The 24,667-nt window shown below is 36.8% G+C and overlaps 1 protein-coding gene across 1 annotated transcript in view; it reads left to right on the top strand.

The window, feature by feature from the left end:
- The window catches only part of LOC103716604 (ran-binding protein M homolog), a 30,997-nt gene extending 11,556 nt beyond the window's left edge, over window positions 1-19,441 (top strand). Inside the window, exons 5-11 of the mRNA XM_008804656.4 lie at window positions 2,904-2,949; window positions 3,575-3,651; window positions 10,465-10,621; window positions 13,431-13,499; window positions 15,194-15,253; window positions 17,823-17,909; window positions 18,831-19,441. Coding sequence (XP_008802878.2) covers window positions 2,904-2,949; window positions 3,575-3,651; window positions 10,465-10,621; window positions 13,431-13,499; window positions 15,194-15,253; window positions 17,823-17,909; window positions 18,831-19,109 — 775 coding nt within the window. The 3' untranslated portion in view covers window positions 19,110-19,441. The remainder of the gene's footprint in view (window positions 1-2,903; window positions 2,950-3,574; window positions 3,652-10,464; window positions 10,622-13,430; window positions 13,500-15,193; window positions 15,254-17,822; window positions 17,910-18,830) is intronic.
- Window positions 19,442-24,667: the final 5,226 nt, after the last annotated feature.

The following is a 24,667-nucleotide window of genomic DNA, read 5'->3' as shown; positions in this document are numbered from 1 at the left end:
TACTAATAATTATAATATTATACCTTTATTATTGTATTATACTATAAATATTATATTATATTACATTACATCATAATATATTAATATGTTATTTTAAATAATTTAATATTATGTTATATTATGAAAAATTAATTTATACTAATAATTATAGTATTTTATACTTTTATTATTGTATTATACTATAAATATAATATATATTACATTATATCATAATACATTAATATGTTATGTTAAATAATTTAATATTATATTATATTATCAAAAATTAATTTACTCTAATAATTATATTACTATTATGCTATATTATAATAATATTATTTTATATTACAATAATATTATACTATATCATATATTTATGTATTAATATATGTTATGTTTTATTATTTTCTGTGGTATAATACTATGCAATGTCCTTTATGGTAATTTTGTTATACAAAAGTACTTTCTCAGTTTGTTTATCAAACATATGTTAAAATGTCACAACACTTTACAAATGTAGTTACTAAACAGCAAATAGCTTTTTATAACAGCTCTACTTCAGACAGCTCTACTTCTAACAACTCTACTTCAAACAGCTCTACTGTTCATAACTCTCCCAAACAGGGCCTTACTGGTACCGGGCCTCATCGGGGTGATTCTCGTTGGCGTGCTCGCCCTTCCTTGCTCGCGGGAGAAGGGAAAAGAGAAGAGAAGGGAAGAGAGGAGGAGAGGAGAAGAAAGGAGAAGGAGAAGGAAGGAGAAAAAGGAAGAAGTGAAGGAAAAGAAAAAGAAAAAGACGCGGCCGCGCGCGTCTTGCGTGGGGGAACACATCTCATGCGTGAGGCCTTGCCCGTGGAAATGCGGGGGAAACGCACCCCGCGCACGCGGGGTAGCGCGCCCGGGCGCGCTCCTGCGCGGCAAACTGGGTCGTTACCGATTCGGTATGGCCCGAATCGGTATCGACTCGGTCCAGGTCGACATCGGTATGCCGATCGGTACCAGTTTGGCGTACCTTGCCCATTCCATCTAATGCCATTTTGAAGTTAGCGGTTTAAAATTAAAATGACGAAAATACCATTAACAAGTAATCATAGCAAAAAAAATCTTTATAAGGGTATACATACAACTAGCAATTTTGGAGGGTATTCATGCAATTTCATATCTTTAGGATGGTCTATGCGCAAAAAATTCTTAGATTTTTACATGAATGCCCTCCAAATTAATATTTACGTACATTTTCTCACAAAACACTTTTTGTATGAATACTTTTGATATAGCAATTCAGCTAACGTGTTTAGCCAAAATCATATTCATTTAAATTAAAAATTAATTAAATTTATGAAAGTATCTTTTTATTTCTGAAGTAGGTAACAGGTTAATAGGTCTCACTGGAACTAATATCTCTACCTTCTTTGAGAAATTTTTCGATCTCTCTTGACCCTCTCTTTCACTTCTTCGTCTGGAATCAAAACCATTTTCTCGACTTCCTTCTCCACTATAGACAATCCTTCGTTAGATCCTTTTTTTATAGGAAGATGGTTAGAACCTGCTTTTAGCTTTATGAATTATTTAAAGAAATGTGTTGCGAGAGATTTGCAACATTTATCTTTTACCGTATGAGATTTGCAATGCATCTTTTAGAGTTGAAAAATTTCTCATGTGTAGGCTGGTGGCTGATTTAAAATTACTGTGACAAGATGGGTCCCATACACTAGATATTTTCTTCTCTATAAAATTGAAGCTCCAAAAAAAGTAGCTTAAGGTACACAACGTAAGGGGTGGCTTTCTACCATATGGCTGTGGATGTTAATAAGTCTAAAGAAGTCTTTCAATGATTATGCTTGGGGATGATTGATGTTCTTCCACCCATGAGTATAGTAGTAGCAAGAAAGCTTGATCATTGCATTCTATCGTATGCCTTTAAGAGATTCTATTTTTTTTATATTCTAATACATGTCCTCGTATATGCATCTATAGCAATAAATATTATAAGCTATGTTTCGATGAAATAAGATATAGCGGTTGTTATAAATGAAGAAAAATAAAGTAGAATAATTCCATGATTAGTGAAAGAACTTCCATAACTCTTTTTGTTATCTAATTGTCAAATCAGTATTTTTCTTAACTAATATTTTTACGGAAAACATTGAGAAGTAGGTACCAGACAAATCCGAGTGTTAAAACATGTTGAAATAGGAAAAAAATAAAATTAGATTTTTTTGCATGTAAACCCTCATAAATATGTGAAATTGTATGAATACCCTCGCAAAGTGTTATTTGCATATATACCCTTATAAATGTTTCTTTTTGCATATCTATCCATTAAGGGCATTTCAGTCATTTTTAATTTTTAACCATTAATTTCTTAGCGACGTTAGATGGTGGGGGCATATATGCAAGTAAAAAGGCAAATAAAGGGTATACACAGAAAACAAGTACTTTATAAGGGTATACATGAAAATATCAATTTTGGAATGGTACTCTTGCAAATTTTAATATTAAGGAGGATATGTACGCAAAAAAACCCTTTAATCATCACTAAAGTGTATGTTTTGAATTATGAAATTTTCCTCCATTTTGTTTGGTTACACTTGCCTTTTGTCATGAAAACATCATTATGAATGCAAAGTTGCAAACCATAAGATTGATGTCCTATAGTCAAATGATATCAAGCTACTTCAAATGAATGAATTTCTAATATAGAGTTTTTCTTCTCTAGATTATTGATAGCTTGCTAATGAATCCATAAAAGAACTATGTTTAATTCATTCGATTGTGAAAGCAGATGCAGAATATTGTTCTTCACAGAAATGTGAGGCTATTGATATGTAAATACACTTCTGTTGATCTAAACACTATGCATATTCGCATTCTTCACCTTCAAGGATTCTGGAATTTTGAATGTTTTGTTTTTAATGCATCAGGGTGACAGTAAACTTTGGGAAGCAACCATTCCTTTTTGACATTAAGGTATACAGCATCTCTTCCAGTGTTCTGTTAATGTTTTGGTGATGCTTGGCTTTGTAACCACATTTCCTTTTCAGCTGTATGAAATTTGGCATTTATGGATTAACATGCAAGGCAATATGCTATTAGTTTGCTAGTCACTGTTGCTGCTTTTTTTTTTTCCTTAATAAAATGTGTCCATTCTTTGTAATTAATGTTTTTCAAATAAAAATATGCACCATAGTCATTATTATCAATCCAATCATATACTAATGTTATACATACTTGGTAGTCATAATCATTGAATTACAGAATTGTGTCAGTCAATTATTCTTTTATCATATTTTTGGAATTAGTAATTACACTTCTACTTTGGTGATCTAGCTGGATGGTTTACTATTTGTGAAGCTAACGTGATGTGTTTCTTGATAGGCTGTATCAGATTCAGCTAATTTGGCTAGATCTTGTCAAGAAACTAAACTTGTTGAATGTGCATGACTATAATATCTATTAAATCTCTTGTTAACAATTTATAGACTATAGTAGTTTTCTCCTTGGATGAATACATCTGTTTCCTTTTCTCCTCTTTTTGATACACATGCTTGTGATCCTCAAAAAGTTTTTTCATCAATTATTATATATTGGCCAGGCTCTTGAGTTGGAAGAAAGGTGGAAAGAGCATGTGTTGATCGAAAAAGAATATTTGACACCTACTGTTAGTTTTCGGTATGAGCCTGGAACTATGTCAAATTTCAAATTATCTCTTATCAGATTTAGTAAAAGTGTACTGGCATGCCTGAATGTGATTTTGTAATGGTATTTTATGTGATGATTGATGTTAGGCAGTAACAGCTGGTTATGCCCTCTTCTGTGAATATGGTTGTTCCATTTGCCTTGAGCCCTTAATTATTTTAACCTAATTCCTGACTACATGCATGATCCTGCCATTAAGAATCTTTATTTTTCTGTTATTTTATTTGTCCATTGTTGTCATTTTTCTATGCTAATTCTTTTACTTTAATGAGTAATTCCACCTTGCTTAATATATATTTTGATTATTCATTGTTTTTGCTACTATATGACCATGACAAAGAAGTTTGAGATGGTTATTTCATTCTAAATGTGTGATATCTGATTATGAAACATGATTTTTGATTAGATAAACTACTATTTTGTCTATATAATATTATAATGCCTGCTCCCTTTTTGGCGGGAATAGACTGATAAATCAGCTGTCTGTTGAAAGTCATAGTTACAAAATTGTATATCATTGTTTCAAACATTCTATTTCATAAGCTTAACATTTTAGCGAGGCAAGTATCTATTTGTCTGAAAGTGGAGTTGTTCGAAGATGTATGCACAGCTTCAACAATTCCATGGAACTGAAAAAATAAGCTAGACCAAGTAGGATGTGAACTACTAGGTTTCTTCTCTTCCATGTGAAAGTTAGAGACTACAAATATAAACGAAGATCTTCTAGAGGAAGTTAGGCTTGTGGTTGTGGGTCGTTATGGTGATTTTGTGTGTATTTGTAGGTGTAGCTAGTTTGAGGCTACATAAAGTTTGCATTAACTGTTGAAAGCTCGAGTTGGTTTTATTAATAGTGGTGGAATTCCAAGTGGATTATAATCAGGGATGACATTGTCGGTCTATCTTAGACCTAAAATTAGAAATATCTAAATTGTCCGGTCAATTTGGAAACATCTCGGACCGAATTCTTTATGATTTTTTTTGACCATTAGTTCACCTAGCTCCAAATCATGCATTTGATTTACCGTAAGCAACTATATCTTCCTGCTAGACTTGAAAATCTCACTCATGATTGAACTATTGAGATTTTGGAGTATTGATGGTATAATTTAACATGAGAAACTTTTTTTTTTGAAAAAACTAAGGAAGTGCTTTACTTGCTTAACAAACCAATAATAGCAAGGTATGCTATGCTGGTACCAGGATCCGTATTGGTTGCGCGATAGTATGGTTCGGTATGGTACCATGCCGTTCCGTGTCAGGCCTGGATTGACACAGCAGCGGTAGCGAGGGATGGGGAGAAGGATAAGGAAAGACATTAAAAAAGAGAGAGGGAGGGAGAGGGAGTCAGGGAGGGGGAGAGAGAGAGACGGAGGGGGAGAGAAAGAGGCCGAGGGAGGTGGTTATGGAAACAGGAAAACAGGAGCCGGGGGCCCCTTTTTTCGGAAGCATTAAGTGAAGTTGGCAATGCTTCGAAAAATAACAAGGGATCCCTGTCCCTTGTTTTGTTCGAAATAGGAAAGTTGAAGGGCACCCTCAGCCTCCATCTGCTTATCTCTCTCTTCGCCTCCCTCTTTATCTCTCTCCCTCCCTTCCACCCTCTCATTCTCATTCCCCTTGCTCTCTATCTCTCTCTTTTCCTCTCTTTTCTTCTTCCCACCTCCCTCGCTAGTTTTTTGAATCGAGGGGCGGAATCGTCCCGGTCTGCTTCTGGTACGACTCAAATACACCCTGAACTTAGAGGGTTGAGGTAGTGCAACAAACCATGAATGATAGGCCTATTAAATGGACAAGAGAGAAACACCCCATCCCAAAATTCAGAGAGAGGTGAAGGGAGTAGGAGAAAATAGGAGAAAAAACTGTCATTCATTTGACTCGAGCCCAACTCCCTTTATTTCTTTGCTTTATACTAGCGAAGAAAAATTCAAACAAAAGCAAAATAAGGTAGAAGAAAAAGTTATGGTTCCTTTTAGTCAAATCCAAGCCTTCTCTTAATAGGGAATTGATGATTTTGTGTGGGTAAGATCTAACGAAGCCCAACTTGACCAATAGAATACACAATTGTCCAATACCTGTCCTAGCGATAAAGTTAATTTAATGAACTTTAAATTGAAGTCAAATCCAAAATCTTTATGTATATTAGCCTATTGAGCCCAAACCAACACTTTCGAAATCTGCTAACCTCATGATCGCAACCCAATCTAATTTAACTTAACAATTAATCTTATCAATGGAACTATAAGTTAACGCCTTTTGTTCTCTTATTTAAACTTTACCTTGCTTTAATTTTCTATATGTCAATAATTGATATCTCTCTTTTTCAATAGTCTATATTTTTCTATGTTTTATTACTCAATTATTTAACATCCCTCCCGTGTCAAGTGGGTATCTTGCTTTTGATCTAACCTAACCTCACAATAAACTCTACTGACTAGATTTTGTACAATACATATCCCTAATCTAATTTGACGTAATAATTAATTTGACTAATGAAACCATAACATAATACTTTTGCTGTTATTTGTATGAACTTTCTTTTACTCTAATTTAGCAATAATTTCTTTTATATACGTCAATAGTTCAAATCTTTCTTTTTGTCCAAATTTTATTTCTATATTAATGCTTATTTTTTTATTTCCTTCCCATGTCGCAGGGATATTTTGTTTGTATTTATTCAAGGGGTGCAGTTTAGGTCCTCTACTATGTGGAAACATAAATCTCCTCTTCACATATCGATATGACATGTGGGATTTAGGATTCCCAACTTTGATAGAATGTAGTGGGATTTTGATCGTATTACATCATGAAAGTCTTGATTCCTATTCCTCATCGCGTAGTCTTTGCTGTTAACCATGCCACCCCACGATCCCCAATTACCTCCTTCAACTCTCCCCATCCCTTAGAGAGTCAGTCCCCTGGCTTAGGCAGCGATGGAGTATTGCTAGTGGTGACTAGTTCTCAAGTGGAGGCACAGTAGTGGCGAGATCCCACTGCACAGCAAAGTATGTTATAGTTGGAGCTCATGTTGTTGGCGAGGTAGATGGCCCTGGCGGAAATACCAGTGATGAGAGCAGGGGAGCAAGGGCCCAAGGTGCTAGTGAGTGGAACTGGATGGAAAAAAAGGGGGTGGGCTAGTTTTTTTTTTTTTTTTTGTGGTGGGGGGGGGGGGAAGGCAATGAGAGGGACAAGGTGGCTAGAAGGGGAGACTGCAAGCCATAAATGAAGAGAGGCAGAGGTGGCTGAGATCAGTGGACAAGTGGGATTGGGAGCAGGGATGCGACGAGGACAAGGAATTGAGAGTTTCATGAAGTAATGGGGTTAAAAACCCTTATTCTCTTGTTAGATTCCATCAAAGTTGGGAATCCTAAAGCCCACATGTCATATCGATATGTGAAGTGGAAACTTGTGTTTCCATTTTGTTGAGGATCTAAACCGCATCCTTATTTAAGCTGATATCAGAAGTTATCTATCATTCTTAAAATCTCACCCTAAGGCTATAAGTCATTGGCATCCAGTAAGAAGATCATAGATCATACTAAAAAAATTCATGGGAAACTGACTGAAATCAATTCAAAACCTTTATAAAAATTTATCTGAAGTAGAAGCACTGGATTGGACATTTTGAAGCCCATATCTTTAAGTCAATGTTCAGTCAAGTAGTATTTGTAAGGTATTTAATAACTGGTGGTCAGGCATTAAATGTGTGTTCATGATTGTGGGACATGACTTGTAGAATTTTTATGCCTCATTACTTAATGGTTCATGCATGTGTCCTAGAGTTCAGGAATGTAGTTATTTTTGGTCTTTTAGAAGGTTCTGATTTATTAATGTAAAAAATATGAAGAGTCATATATTGCCTGCATAAAACATATTGCAGAGAAAGAAAGCAATGAAGTATTGATATGAAATTTGTGTTAGTTTTTATCTGGAACTAGTGGTTGATTCCACTCAAGATCATCCTTCTACTTTCTTCTTTTCTTTTTGATTCTCTTCTTCCTTTTGATTGAATGCCCCCACAGCTTCGTTACCAATTGACACAAGTTTAGGTGCTTAACAATAACAGGCATAAGAAATTGAGATAGAGAAGAAGAAAGCTGGAGAAGGATTTTATCTAAGTTCTGTGATTGCAGGAGGTTGTTTCTTACTACTGATATCTAGATCTAAGGTTGGCCAAAACAAAATCAAGATTATTCTTGGATCAAAGAGACTCTGCAGAACAAGAAAAGGTTGAACTTGGGTCTCTAATATTCTATAACATGGGTTGTTTGTTGCAGTATCAAGGTCAATCTTGGACTTGTATTTTCTAGGTACTCTATGATTAACTTCAAAGTTAGCTTGAAATCAGGATTGAATTTATAATATTTAAGCTTTAAGATTATGTTCCTAGAAAGCATCTTAACCTGTCTTTAGAATTGAGGTCTTAAAACCTGATTATTGATTGAATTGGAAAAATGACGGTGCTAGGGGTTACTAATTTGGCTGTCATGCAAGAAATGAATCACGATGCAATCATTATGTGATAGGTTAACTAACGACATATTAATTGTAAACAAATTATAGATGTTTTATATATAATGAGGAAAGTTTTATGACAACTCTCAGCACTTTTTATGATAATTAATCACAAACAGCATCACAATGATCATGCGTAATAAGACGTGGTTGCTAATATAAAGACTAGTATTAACCGTGTGTAATGCTCAATAGCCCATTTGTAAATATTGCTTGATTTTGCTTGATTTCTACAGAGTTCAAATTAGATAGAGCATTTGTCCTCGAGGGAGAAAAAGGAGCTTAGTGAAATTGATTGAATGGGTTCTACATGGTCCTTTTGATTAGCCAAGAGTACCCATACCTAACACTTAAACATGGTTATTGATATGCCACTCAAACAGGCTCTGTAGGAGGAAATTCTTAGATATTAAACTGATCCGACAATTAGACACATTACTGTACCTTACACACTAACCTAAGTCCATGTAACAAAAATGGGGAGTAAGAAGCTGAGAGGAAAGGAGGAAGAAGAGAGCATCTAAAGATTCTAAAATCCATACCAATTGTTCTTAATTCTTTCATGGAACATTTAACTAAATACAAAGCCTAAGTGCCCGAGGCATGCAGAATATATTTCTTTAACAAGTGCAAAATCAAATGCAGACAAGGTAAGCCATAAAAAGTTGTATACTACCTAGTTTCCTTCGGCATACTACCTTGTTTCCTTCTTTTCTCCCTTGTGTTTTCTTCTAAAAGAATATGGAAATAGGAAACTACAAGAAATGAGACCGAAAGTGAACGAGGGAATATGAGGTCTTGGGAAGAACTTAAAGGAGGAGAGAGAGGTCTGCAATCGATTGACCATTGCTAGAGGTTGTACGAGAGAGGAGTTAACCTGTCGTTTCTGGAGGCCACATGTCCACTACCTGAGCCATCAATGGCTGTTGTGGAGCATCCATGCTGTGGAGAATGAGAGAGGAATCACCATGGAGCGACTAAGATCATGCCTAACCCCAATTCATTATGCTATTTTAAATAAATTAAAATCAGTCTGTTAACTGAAATTGTCAACAGTTTGAAGAAATTGCTAGTTTATCACTGATTGAGATGGGTTTACTAAAATATGTTAGAATTTATGTGAAGCAGCAGGGTTTATCCTGATCATTGACTCACCTTTGTTGATGATTCAACCAGTTCAACTTGCTGGCCTGGTCCAGTTTGGTAAAATCATATTTAATATCAGCATTAAATGTCAGCTAAGCTACCATGTCCTTAGAATGGGCTGACTCAGTGTGTTACTTTAGTAGGCATGACCTTGATGCTATGTTTGGTTTGGGAACGAGATAGAAGCCTTTTAGCCCATTTATTCCATCTTATTCTGCCAAACGCCCACTTCAACACCTGGTTAAATCATCTTGTCGGGAGGGTAGAATAGTTATCTTTTGAAAAATTAGTATACAATAAATGCTCTACTTCCTCTCCTGACCCATTTAATCTAGTTAACCTGAGAACAATTTACTCCCATAAAATGTTGGAATAGTTTAACCCTCCTTCCCTCCCTCCAGCTTCTTGTATTTAACCAAGTTAGTCCGGATCTTTTCTTCTCAAACCAAACCCAGTTTAAGTCCTTAAATTTGACTTCAAGCCTGTCACTTCCTGTCCTCTTACATTTATGGGTGTTCTGCAAATAAATGTATTAAGTTCTCCAATCAAAGGAGCATAAATCCTTGTAGAACTAAATTACATATCGTGCCTGTGCTGTTTATCAGACAGCAAGACATGTGTTATCTGAATTCCCTCTTGTCTCACTCTTCTTCAGGCAATCTCGTCTTTATCTCGATGCCTGAAATTATATAGGCTTGTTGGCCATGTTTCTAAGTTTTGGAGTGGTCGATTTTGCCTGTAGAATATCATACTTATGGCAGAATATTACAAATTCATCGACATGTGAACATGCTAGACTACTGGAAGGCTTTTGATATCCATTGACTGCCAGCAGTAGTCCTGCATATTCAAAGATTGACAGGTTTTAATTCTGACATCATAAAGTCTGATCTAGTATATGCTTGACAATTCTTAAGCCTTAGTATATTTGAGACTCAAGCATATAATGCTTCCTGTTTCATTTTTCCATCAAGGTCAAACTTTTATATATTTTCTGGTAACCAGTCAGTGGATTTTAGAATTTCCAAATTTTTATCTGTTGTTGGTTTGTTATCATCTTCTTCTGCAGTTTCCATCTTCAGCTAACATAATTCTGAAGGTTAATCAGTATACAAGTTTGTATCTCTTCAGGATTATTCGTTCCTATTTGCTTCATTATGGGTATCAGGATACTCTGGAGTCGTTTGACGCTGAAAGTGAAAGTATATATCCAGGAGTAACTCAAGAAAATGGCATTGAAGAACAGGAACGTGCTTATGCACTTAAGCATAGAAAGATATTGCGTCAGGTCAGAGGGTGCTGAATATTTGATGCATTTCATCATTACTTATACGAAACTTTTATCTCCTTTCGCTCTCCTTGTTTGCATATATACTAGGGCTTGTCACAGTTCGTTTCGCCTTGTTGCACCGTCCTACAGGTGGGTTAAACAGTAATAGGAAGAATTAGGTGACGAGATTGCCCGCTAAAGTTCAAATCGACCATATGGCCATCAGGAAAGATATTGGAGTGGTATAAATGAAAAAACTACATAAATGAACCACAATGTTATTTCTCATATTCATATTACATAATATAATAAACATAAATAATACTATGTTATATAATATTCTATAAAATATTAGAGTTATATATTATTAATATATTATATTTTAAATACTTTTATTAATAATATCTATGGCATATGGTAGGTAGTTTAATATTATGTAATGTTGTGTAATATAACATGTCATGATATAATAGAATAGAAAAAATGCTTTTATAAAATCTAGAACTAAAAAAATGTATTATAAATAAAATAAATACATGTGGTTATTTAGGATGGTTTGTAAGAACATGGTAAGTTTTTGATGTCATTGGTCCTAAATTTATCTTCAGGGATAGCTCTTCAAGAAACATTGGTATTAAGGCTATGTATGCAGACATCACTTTTTGAAGGGTAAATCTGCAAAAGCCGAATGTGCGGGCAGACACACACATGAACAAAAAACCCTAAAATATGTATCAAGTCTGACTTACGTTGTTATATAGTGTTTGACGTTCAAAGAAAAGTATATTCTTTCCATAAGAAAAAGTCAAATGGAGAAAATAAAAGAAAATGAAATATTTACACTAGAATATTAAAAATAATAATAGTTTCTCTTTCAGCTGTTGGACTTCAGTAGCCAGAAACTGTTACTTAGTGTGATCTACCTGCATTAGGAACTTGTTGCTAGGGATGTTAACTGGGCAGATTCGGTGCGGTTAGTGGAAAAACCGGAACCGAACTCCACTATTGCCCCTGAAACTGAAACCGAAACAATTGGTTTTAGAAATAAAAGCTATAACTGCCGCTGAAAAAACTGCAAATTTGAAATCGAAGCTGAAAAGTGAAAATTGTTTAACTTTTTTATTCATTTCTAAATTTTCACATATAAATAACCAAATTAAGGATATCATCCATAACTTTTATAATATAATCCATAATCTATTTGATTTCATAATATAATATTTTGGATTTACATAAAACAGACAGGGTATTAAGGGTATCAAATATCGGGCATGTTTGGTTTTGGTTTCGGTTTCGGGTTAGGGAATCATCAAAACTGTAGCTGAAGTCGAAATCGGATGGTTTTTAATTTTAAAACCCATCACCAAAACCATTCCCATTTAATTTTGGTTAAAACTGCTCTATTTAGCTTGGGGACGGGTAAAATATTTAGGTATCTATCCCTATTTCCCTATTCGCTGCCACCCACTTATTAAGCATTTTCTCCTCCTTATCCCTTTATTTTTTTGTTTTGAGAGACCTGCTTTCCTGTACCTACTCTTGAATCCACTCTCCCACCCGCTCCTGCTGAGGGCAACCATGTTTAAGACAATCTTGTGTATGACCGTAACATATCAAGGTGATTGAGATAGTATATACTATATGGTTTCTATTATCAAAAGGTGATTCCATAGGCTGGCAACTGCATAAACAAGTTGGAGGCCAACAACGAACAAATTGAAGTGTTATTGGAGTTACGAGGTACCAAATGGCCTATTTGACTTGGATGAGGTGTTTCAGAAGGATCCTATAGTAATTTATAAGCAATATTATGCAAGGGCAGGACCCATTGTTGGAAGAAATCTCATATAAATTGCACACTAGTCTGAAGTTTAATGTGATATGTTCTTGGTATTTAGGACTTTCATTTGGAATGTGGGTGCTTGGTTTGGATAATTTTTCTGCAGTGTTTTTAGCTCTTCGCTCTTTGGATACTTATCAATAAGGTGTCAGACCTGGCCTATCTAACTGTGCTATCCCTCTTGAAGACTATATAGAGAGGACAGCAACTAGCTTAGGAGGTACAGCATCCACGAGGCCAAATGATTCTCTGTGAGAGATCTACTTGGTTTTTTTGGGACTTTGGTAAGGATTTGTTCAGAAGCATGTTTGATTTCTTCTGGTCTGGATATCTTCTCCAGGCCAATACCATATATGTATTTCTTGCATTTAATAAAAAAGTAGGCATTCTTTTCTTCTGCTTTGTCATTGTATGCTTGTTCTATCTGAAAACATTTGTTGAACTCTGTGTTATTTCTGTGAATTTCAACTTGTCATGTCACCATGTGAGTTCCAGAAAGTGTTACATTATTTTTTAAGGATGGGATTATGAGAGGTTTTTCATGGAGATTAATGAAAGCGCCTCTGTGTTGCCTAGCGGGCAAGGGATGATCATGTCTTTTTGCATTTGCTTGGGTTATACTGCTCATTTTAAGGATCCAGCCTCTCTGAGTGAGGCAGTGCAAGCCTTCAGTTGGCCTTGTAAAGAACAGATGATTCTGTATTGGGGCTTAAGTGTGAATTCTGATTTTAAATCCACTGATATACAAGTATAGTGTGAAAAAGGAGAAAAAAAGATTTTTTTTTCATTGCTATTTTTTATATAATATGTTCAGGCTTTTATGTTTATCAGAAATATGTTTGAGTTAAACTGCGATCCTAAAGTTCTAGTTTTCACTTGTGTAACTTGCTATAGCAAAAGCTAGTCAAACAGTACCATTAATAAACTATTTTTGTCTCTTTGAAATGCCGTGTCATGTATCCTGATCAATTTTTTTTATCAATGCAGCTTGTCCAGAATGGAGATATTGATTCTGTATTTCAGAAAATTAAAGAATGGTATCCTCAAATTCTGCAGGTAGACTTAATGGCATATCCCATGTACAGAAAGGAACTATTATGATCAGTGTATTGTCTTATTCACTATATACTTTCTTCTTCTAGCAGTTGTCTGCGTGTGTATGGATTCATATAAAGGAGAATGCATTGTAAAAGATATATGCATAAAATTGAAGGAATTAGTGATTATATATCATCAATTATTATGCAGTTAAAATTTTAAACTAGGAATGACTAAGTGAAGTTCTGAGAATCCTAGTCTGCAAAGTGTAATTTAGCTGTGATCAAGAAATCAATAATGCACCATCCACTTAATATACATAAAAGAGCCCCCTAATATGCAGTGAACAATTATCTTGTGTGAAATGCCTGGATGATTAATGGAATTTGTAAAGAAATTTAATGATACAACATCTAAGACCATATGAGTAAATCCTATCATTGTTGTTAAAACCTTATGATCCGTGATCGTAATCAAAATCGCTGTAAACAATCCAGATCTTATCCTTGGTCAGGATCAGTTAGTATTGTGAGTTAGGTCTATATTAAGCATCAAACAATCCCTTGAATCACAATTATGAACTCGATCATGTTATCTACATATTACATCTTTGCCCTGAGTTGAACTTTTTTGTCACACCCTAGATCGTGCTTAGCTTGAGAGTTCTGTACTGACTGATTAATTGTAATGACATTTAGATCGAATGTAGACTCTTATATGTGTAGCCTTTTCTTCTTCACTAATCTACTTAGACTGACTCATTTTTTAATTTTAGCATTTTTATATTTTAAAAAATTTTGAAAAAAAAATCTTATGATTCACCATCCAATCCATGATTCTATCCAATCTAACCTCTTTACAATTTATGAGTCGATCCCAATCTTAAAAACATTGTGTCCTAGAGTCTGCAAAATATTCAGTCTTTTAGATGCTTGGGTTTCTAATAGATGTCAGAATTATAGTACCAAACAGTGGAAACAAAAGAAAAAAAATCTATGCTATTTTAGGAAGGATACTGGAGGAAGATATAGATAAGTTGGTTATGCCTGTATTTCGAAGGAATTGCACCAGTCGACTGGTTGGCAGAACAGAAATAATTACAGGAAGCAGCTGCCATTGAGATTTAGAATCGATCAATTTTGGTCTTGTAGCATAGTTAGGTATCTTTACAACCTCTCTTCCCTTCAGCTACACACATAAAAAGAAACTAATAATAGTAAAAGTAAAGATCCAGCGGAAATAGCATTTCCACCACAAAGAAGTTTGCTTAGTAAGCTAAATGTGTACATGCATGCATACACACAATCTCAAATTACACATGTTTTTGACATTAACATATAATTCCTACCCTGCTGTATGCTATTATCTATTATTCGGTGAAGAGAAGTCTCTCTTTAAGTGCTTGCTTTAAGGATTTCATTCTGTTTCCTGCATCTAGATTTAATAAGTGCTATTTACTGCAGTCCTAGAATTCTGTCATGTTGTTTATTGCTCTTTCAATTATCTTATTGCAAGGCTTTAATAGTTTGCGACTTTGCGTGCTTTTGAAAAATTGTTATTAGATGTAATTGTGGGCTAATAATTTTCAGTTGTATCACCTGCTGTTTTTTTCCTAGGATTGTTATTAATTTTTTTACAAATTGCATATTATGCATATATGGCTGTATTTAGTTTCTTGGTCAAGAACTCATCAATTCTCTTGCTATCTGCAGAAAGACATATCAGCCATTTCTTTCTTACTTCATGTCCAAAGGTTTATTGAATATCTTCGGGTAATTTTCTACTTATGCAATAATTATTTAATGTGAGATAATGTTTTGCTGTGCTGGTGTATCATTAGCTCTTCTCATTTTCTAGCTTTAAAGTTTATAAATGGATAAGTTACTCTATTAGCTTGTCAACACTGTTCTTACCTATACTTGTTGTGCTATGTATTTTCACAAGGTGCCTGCAATATAATTTTGTTGCATCTGTCATTCACTGAGTATTTAGTGCCATATTGAATATGCAATACAAGCCCATAACACTTGCATTTCTTGATTCATTTATGTGCAATAAGATGGGGAAATAAGAAGCCTGATTCTTAGAATGGAGGATTTGTTTTTGGATATGAAACAAGATTGGGGGAATGAGCTTCTACAAACATTTGCTAGATGGATCACTTGTTACTTGATCAAAGCAGTAGTTGCTTCTTCAAGTTATGTGTGCTCAACCTGGATGTTAGCTGTCTCATTTGCTATCATTATGTATGAAAATCATTAACTAATTGAAAGATTGGATGTTATCCATTTTCTAACATGTTAAAACCTGTAGACTGGTAAAAAGGATTGCATCAGTTGTGGCGTTCGTTGATATGGAGAATATATACTTTGCATTTTAATTAGAAAATGAAGAAAAAATTTTCCTCGCCTATCTCTGGCTGCTTGTGAGGATGCTTCTGTTGGACCTATTTAACCCCATGCCCGTTTGCCTTTCTCCCAGTGCTGATTTCTGCTTCTTGTTCAAGTGAGGAATTTTAGGGTTGGAAGATTTGATTGATGATGAAGGTAGAAGATGGAGAGAAAGGCTCTTAGTTTTTCAATAAGCTGAATGTCACTTTCGTAGGTTTGTGGGGAGGCATCCCCTTCCAAAATATGTAGATTGTCCATTATAATCTGGGTTCTGGGGTAATTTTTGTGGATGTTAGTTGGGTTAATTGTTTATTAGAATAAGGAATATCCTAGAACTAGTCAATTGAGTGCTGAAGTCAGTTGGGTTAATTAGATTATTTATCTAATTTCTGCGCCACTCTTATTTAATATTCAAAGTACGGTAGTTTGTAGTCTATCAATAGGTACACTAAGATAAAAAGTGACATGCTAATGTAAAGTTAATAGTCATGGTTCAGTTTACCAGCCTGTACAGGCTTCTATCTGGCATATACATTATCATACCAGTGGTGGACTGATACTTGGCACGGGAGGCATACAGAGTATCAGTACCACAAACTGACCAGTATCAACAATGTGCCGGAATGGTACAGGTATGGGTACCAAAACTGGTACTGCGAACTTTGCTAATAGTTATTGGCTGCAAGCTTTGAGCATTGTATGTTTGTTGTAGGATTTACATTTTCATGTAAATGTAAATGTTGCTGACCCAGCTAGTTTGGGATAAAGGCTTAGTTGAGTTGAGTTATATGTTTGTTGTAAGATTTACAATTTTCTTGCTTTTTATGATATTCTCTACTTTAAGAGTGTAAATATCATTTTACAAGTGTTTTTAAAATGCTCAAAGAAACAACACATATATGAGAAGAATAATCATGTGTCTAAAATGATTAAGAATGAAACATGTATCGTAAAGGTTCAGATCATGTCTGTTCATCATTGCAGTGTTACTAAAAATAGTTTATGCTAGAAAAATGTGTATATGTATCTTTAAATACTGATGGATCTACCGTCAAATTTTCTGTGAGGATGCAACTTGTCTCAATACAGTATGACAGTATATGTACAATCCCAACGACTGATAAATTGAGCATAATAATATGTGAAACTTTACAATCTTGCTCTGATTAGCTGAAGGAACACTATTTCGAGTAAGTGCAGTAGCATGCCAGTGAGATCTTTTACTTTTTGTGTTTATCTAGGAATATAGAGGTTGAGTTTATGAAGTAATATCACATTGCCATTCAAGGAAATGTGTATCTTACAGTATTTTGAATGCTATAGCGTTAACTAATTTGGAAATAGAGAAGGGTAGGGTGAAAAAGTGCTACATTACCATTACCCAAATGGGAGCAAATAAAACAGAGGGAAATAATGAGGGTGGAGTAGACATTTTATGAAATCTATCAACTTTGAGGGTAAAGATGAAATCTTAAATCACCTTTTCTTCTTTTACCCAGTTATGGTAAATAATATAATTTAGCAAGTTGTGGTTGAGGGTCTTTGAAGAATTAATTTATTGGGCTTAGCTGGGTGTACTTTTGTGCTTTATCTCCTCCTTGACTAAGGAAATTGTATATTTGTGCTTTGGTTGTGGCATACTAACCTCAGGAGGTTTATGTTAAAAAAAAAACAGAAAACCCTTGCCTGGAGTGATAGAATCCTTTATTTCAGCCATTATTTACTGGCCTAGTCTTCGTATTGTCATGTGCATAACAAAGAACTTATCAAACCATAACAGGAAATTTAAATCTTGGGTACACCTATTAACTACCTACTTAAAATGAACTTATTGGAGAAATGCTGCATCACAAAGAAAAACAGAACTAGAGTGGAATTTTCTTGTTCAGGATCTAGGACGAATAGTCTGCTTCAGATTTAATTTTTAATTTCTGATATTTCTGATGCACAGAATCAGGAGCTGGTGGAAGCTGTGGATTATGCTCGTGCTGAACTGAACAGATTCTTCCCAATTAAGTCTTATGTAGATCTTCTTGAGGTACTGTTTAGCAGTTGGTTTCTGTTCTGTTCTAGAGCTGAACATTTTATCCTCTCATATGCTCTTTTGGATTGCTATTATTATTTAAATCTTATTAAGTTTTGGTGGCAACACTTTTTTTTAACTATTTTGCTGATATTTAAACTTTAAAGCACATAAGATAGTCATAGAAGCAAGGTCCGCCGTACCGGTACCGGTCGGCGTACCGGTGGCGGTCCGGATCGGTACATACCGATTTCATACTGGTTCTGTACCGGTCCGTACCGGTTTCATACCGGTTCTCTAATGATAAACTACCGGTACCGGATTCCACGTTGATCCGGTACCGATCCCAGGTACGTACCGGCCGGTGCGGACTGGTACGACAGACCAAGCATAGAAGGCTTTATAAATTTAGCAGTTAAAGCTCATAGTGTGATAGTCAAAATTTCAATAATCTTGGAGGTCCATAACATGAAGTTCCATATAAACTGAATCTTTAAAATTCGGCCAGAAAGTTTCATGGCATTGGTTTCCTAGCTGTCCAAAGCAGGGAATTTCAGCATTCTTTATTTTAGCCCACTGATCGGATTTTATGCATTTGGACTTGCTTTGCTTTTATGTGCATGCATTTATACACAACAAATTGGATATTATCCGTAAGGAATTCAGCAAGATTACCCCTTTCATACTGCTGATAGATGCTATAATTTGACATTCTTATTATAATCTGGGGCATATATCCATTTTAAATGTCTCTAGGAATGCGATTTATGATGATGATTTAAAAACAATATATTGGAGGTTGTTTCTGGCGGCATAGCTTTGCTTTTGAAATTATATGGAAGTATTTCCATGAATGTGAAATAATGTCTCTAGGCCCTCTTATTGTTGTAATTTGAGATGGATCTTCTTTTTATAGTTCTTTTAACCTTTTTGCAGGAGACCATGTCATTGCTGGCGTATGATGATCCTCAGAAATCATGTGTTGGATATCTTCTTGAGGATTCCCATCGGGAATTTGTTGCAGATGCTGTAAATGCAGTTGTTCTATCAACAAACCCAAAGATGTCAGATCCCAGGAACCATATGTACTCTTGCCTTGAGAAGTTACTAAGGCAGCTGATTGCTTGCTGCTCAGAAAGAAGGGCATTGAATAACAACCAAGGGCAGGAATTTAGACTCCCAGTGGAACTAGAAATCAGTCATGGAGGTAGCTAAGTGTATACAATTTTGAAATTTCTCTGCAACCAGTTCAATCCTGACTGCCTTCAGGCTGTTCTTCTGATGACTTTACTGCACAGTTTCCTTCTAAATTCTTTTCTGTAAAGCTTTATTTACTGCTGCTGTCAGCCCTCTCAACATGTAAAGGTGCACTTTTTGCTCCATGACTGAAGTACTGAATTTGGAAATGAGGCTTAGGGAGAGCAGACTGCTACTGAATTATCCCAGTTCATTTCATTTAGCTTCATGGTGCTCATTTGTGATGTGGGGCTAAAAACCTTGTTTCAAGAAATTATGTATACTTGGTGTTTAAGATATAGTTGCTGCTACTGATATTAGTGCAAGATTAGATGGGTGCTATCTGTGGACATTCTTGTCAATTTCGCGCTTGTGAAACTTATGGGGAGGGAGGGCATTTCACGGGGAACTATTGCTTGGATTACTGTTCTTATGATGTTTTAAAGCTACGCTGGGAAACCGCAATCATATTATGGTGATCAGAGACAAGAGAATGACCCACCCCGATGATGTACAAAATCCGCTAGATTACCCGCGCACGTTTCATCTCCGACCTCGTCTTAAAAAATGCTGTCTGATAATGTGCTTATTGCTCAGGAGTTTATGTTTGATCTTCGTAGGGCATCGAGTAGGAGGAGTTTGATGGGGATCAAACTTGATATGGAGAGGGCCTATGATAGGATGAGATGGGACTTTGTACAGCAGTCTTTGCAGGATTTTGGCTTTCATGAGACATGGATTAGATGGGTGATGGGGTGTGTCAGAGCTCCTTCCTTTGCCATCTTGGTGAATGGAACACCTTCCCGATTTTTCGAGTCTTCCGGGGGATTACGTCAGGGTTGTCCTCTATCTCCTTTACTCTTTATCATATGTGCAGATGCTCTCTCTAGAGCTCTCAGGCAGGCAGTGAGCACCCAGGAGCTGGATGTTTATAGGCCCGTGCCGGACGCTTCACCGACCTCCCATCTGCTTTTTGTCGATGATTGTCTACTTCTAGCTCAGGCTACGAGGCAGGATGCATGGGTCATTCAGAGGATTCTCCGGGACTATTGTTCTGTATCTGGTCAACGGGTCAACTTATCCAAATCAGCAATATGCTTTAGCCCGAAGATCAGAGTGGCGGTGAAGACTTCTATATTGGAGATTTTGGGAGTGGGGGAGCAGGAGGGCATGCTGAGGTACTTGGGTGTGCCGCTCTCTGGTCAGCGGTTACGCAGCAGGGATTGTTCCTCTCTCGAGCTCGGTATTAGGCACAGATTGGAGGGGTGGCAGATACATTCACTATTCATGATGGGCAGGGTTACCTTGGTGCGGTCAGTTCTCTCTTCGATCCCTATTTACTTACTATCCAATTCTCTCATCCCAGTAGCGACTGTGCGGAATCTTGAGCGGATCTTCAGGAATTTTATCTGGGGAAGGAATGGAGGTAGAGGGGGTATTCATTTGATGGCGTGGGAGGTTGTATGTCAGCCGACCAGGTGTGGAGGGTTAGGGGTTCAGTCCCTAGTGATGAGACGGAAGGTTTTGTTGGCTCGACAGGCTGCTAGAGTAGTGCTAGAGCCGGATGGTATGTGGTCTGCTTTGATGAGGGCCAAGTACGGTGCTCTAGCGCCTGGGATTCGTGGCGGCCGCCGCCACTCACCGATATGGAGGGAGATTTGTGCCAGAGCAGGGATGGTGCTACCGGCGATCAGGTGGGCCATTGGGGATGGGCGGTCCATAGATGTGCTGGAGGACAGCTGGGTGACAGAGCAGCCGATTAGTAGGTTGCCGGTGATGGTGGACACGGCGAGGATAGCTGGTCTCAGGGTCAGAGACCTGATGGAGCTGGAGGGTGGTCGATGGAGAGAGGAGTTGATTCAGGAGGTGTTTGGGGTGCAGCTGGCAGAGATGGTCCTGGCCCTACCAGTTCCTGTCAGGGAGAGGCCAGACAGACTAGTCTGGGTGCCGACAGGGAGGTCTCAGGTGCGTGCCAGGGATATTCATCAGCTGATGTGCAGTGAGCCAGGCCGGCAGATAGAGGGGGGATGGATTTGGAGGATGCGGACTCATCCGCGGGTGGCGCTTTTTATCTGGAAGGTGGCATGGGGCTGCTTACTGACCAGGAGTTTATTAGCACGGCGTGGGATGAGGATCACTCAGGGGTGCGAGGTGTGCATAGATACGGAGGAGACTATTGATCACGTTTTACTGCAATGTCCCAGAGCCAGGGAGATTTGGAGGAGGTTACCGGACCTATTGCCCCACTCAGTTAAGTCGGTACAGGATTTGATTCATTGGTTGAGGGTTTCCATGCGGAGGCCTAGTACTGTTGATGCGGGGATTCGCTGGGCATACCTGGCTTATCATATTTGGTTGGACAGGAATTCTGGCTTGTTTGAAGGCAGAAGATTACCGCCGAGGATGGTGGTGGACAGAGCGATTCGTCATGCGAGGGAGATCACCACAGCTACCGCGAGGTTCTCTTCTGGGATGGCCGTGGACATCTGGGGTACTTCTTCCGCTGTCACAGCGCCCAGGTTCGTCCTTGTTTCTTGGGTACCCCCACCCCCTGGTTATCTCAAAATGAATTTCGATGGTAGTATGTCGGTGGACGGAGTGGCTGGAGGCATCGGTTTTGTGATCAGGGATCATCTCGGGAGGATGATAGCAGCTGGTGGTCGTCGTACGCCCGGACTTACTGCTGTTGGCACGGAGTTGCGGGCAGCTTGGGAAGGGATATCCTTTGCCAGGCAGATACTAGGTGCTGATCGGCTATGCCTTGAGGGGGACTCCTCTGTGGTGATTGACTGGGCTCGAGGATTGGATAGATATGGTGATGGCCATCCTCTTATCCGTGATATTCGTAGGTTGGCTCAGGAGTTGAGCGATTTTCAGGCTCTACACGTTTTTCGGGAGGCAAACAGTGCAGCTGATTGGGTGGCCTCCTATGTAGCCCGACACTCCGGAGAGATCCTTTGGACATCGGTAGGAGGGATACCCCCTACTCTGTACTCTTTTTTCGCTTCCGATATGGCTGGATGTACTCAAGTTAGAGCTATATGAAATGCCGTTTTTATCAAAAAAAAAAAAAAAAAAAGGTAAGTGGGCTCCAAAGAGTACTTTGTTATTGCTGCATAGAATGCTCTCTCCTCCTGCAATACGAGGAAGATAATTTTTCATTTACCGAAAGATCCAGAGGAGAATTTCTGAAGAAAATTCGAGGTAAATGGGATGTTAACTTTGGTGATAGATAGTCCACAAATAATGAAAAGCAGGATGAAACCCAGCTCAAGGGATGCTGGTGCCTGTTTTGGGAGCAAAATCCGAAGGCATGGAAAGGGACGCTGTTATGTCAGCAATAGAAGCTCAAGCTTCTAGCAGTCAAAAATGATGGAGATTTCATGTCCATTTCCAACCATAATTCAAACTTTCTGCAATTCGATATTGAATGTAAAAAAATTCATGATCATTGATCATCAGGTTAAGATCGATGTTAGCCAACTTCTTCCATTCTAGATTTCTATATATACATATGACATGCAAACTATTGAACAATTTAACAGGAGCACGAGAGCCAATAAGAAATGCCATGAAATCTCCTGTTCTTAGAGACTGTCTTCCCAATTTTTCCTCCTATAAAACCATATTTGATGCCAGCTTTTGATCATCTGGAAACATGATGAGTTGGAGAACCAGCATTTCTGAGATACGAAAGGACATACTTGATTTGCTAATAATTGGATTAATTAATTAAGTTGCTAAACAATGAAGTCGTGATCAGTGTATATTAAATAAATATAAAACTATAGAACAAGTGCCCGTTCTGTGACCTCTCCAACATAGTGGTTGGCAAATCAAGTATTTTGATTTGGAATTAAGAAGGTCGCGGTTCAACTCCCACCATGGTCAGTCTTTTGATTGTTTTTTTTATTTTCTTGGCTTTTGTTTTAGCTGTAGATTTTATCTTGCTTTTGTTTTAACTGAAAATTATTAAAGCTAACGTATGATTTCATGCCTTTGACTTTTCTTTAAGCTGCAAACCATCATATGATTATTTTTGCTTGGCAAAACATGCACCAACGTTGCTTTGTGCTTTTGATTTTTTGTTTTAACTGGAAGTCATTGGTTTTTTGGATTGAAATCATTATAGGAAATTATTGTTTTTCAGCTTGAAACTGTTATATGATAATTTTTTGGCTTTGCTTTAGCTGGAAATTATTGAGCTTTTTTCTTGGCTTTTGTTTTAAATGAAAATTATTAAATTAATGCATGGTTATTTTTGCTTTCTAACTTTTTTAAGCTGCACTTGACAAAACGAGCACCTATGTCGCTTTGTGCTTTTGATTTTTTTTTTTCAACTGAAAATTATTTATTTTTTGGCTTGAAATTGCCAACTTTTTGTCTTGGTCTATTATATGTTTTTTTTTTTTTTGCTTTTATTTCAGCCGAAACTAATGTAGGACCTTTATTTTTGGCTCTTCTTTTAAGTGAAAATTAGTGAAATTATGATATAATTACTTTTTCTTTCTTCCAACTTTTTTTTTTAAACTAAAAGTTCTTACATTATTATTTTTTGGGGTTTTTGTTTAGTTGAAAATTGTTGAAAGACTTTTTTGGGCTATTGTTTTAGCTGAAAATTATTGAAGTTAATGTATGTTTTTTTTTTTTTTTTGCATTTTTTGGCTTTTGACTAAGAATACATTTATTTAAAATTTTCTAGCGAAAACAGACATCAACGTTGTTTTAGCCAAGTGGTTAAGGTGTGTGCCTGCTAAGTATATTTCTGGTGCTTTTACTATAATAAGACGCATGCTACATGTTCGAGGCACTCGTGTATAGAAAGAGATGATCCTCACAAAAATAATTTTGAAAAAAATCCTAATTTACTTAGAATTTTATAATTTAAAATTTTCTTAAAAATCTCCTTCTAACTTTCTATAGCCCAAGGTTTTGGTAATTCTAACTTTTCCTCAATAATAGTGCATCATGCATAAATCCAATGAATGATGGAATTCAGAGTGCTTTGAGATCTATGCGGTGGGTGATCTAATGGTGGATTCGTGTGATTGAAGATGAATCTTTTTTCTTACAAATGATACAACTGCAAGGAGGTATGCCTTCCTCTCTCTCTCTCTCTCTCTCTCTCTCTCACGCTCTCCCTTTCTATCATTGAGAGTCTAATCTTGCTTATTTTTTCATGCTCACCCCATCTTACCTAGGCTAGCTCGCAGGCCTCGCCCTTGCTAATCTAGGATTGAAGTAATGACCAACATTATTCGGAATCAAATTCCCAACCTTTGCTCAAATGCAGAGAGGCAATATCAAGTGAGCAAGGGGTGGGTGATAGGAGGGAAGGAGTATGCCTGGTAAGCAAAACTTGCCAAATTAGAATGAATGCCGTGTTGAATATTTTTAAAACAAAAGAAATAAAGTTTTATCTTAAATCAAAAGCATCCAACTATTGTCGTGTTTGGTAGCGTAGCGTATCTTTGTGAAAAGATGTGTTCTTCTGCTGTATTTTTGAAGGAAAATACCCATTTGTATTCGACAGGAAG

This window comes from Phoenix dactylifera, chromosome 1 (genome assembly GCF_009389715.1).
Source record: "Phoenix dactylifera cultivar Barhee BC4 chromosome 1, palm_55x_up_171113_PBpolish2nd_filt_p, whole genome shotgun sequence".
Lineage (NCBI taxonomy): Eukaryota > Viridiplantae > Streptophyta > Magnoliopsida > Arecales > Arecaceae > Phoenix > Phoenix dactylifera.
The sequence above is the reverse complement of the archived record's forward strand: the minus strand, read 5'-3'. Positions and strand labels throughout refer to the sequence as shown.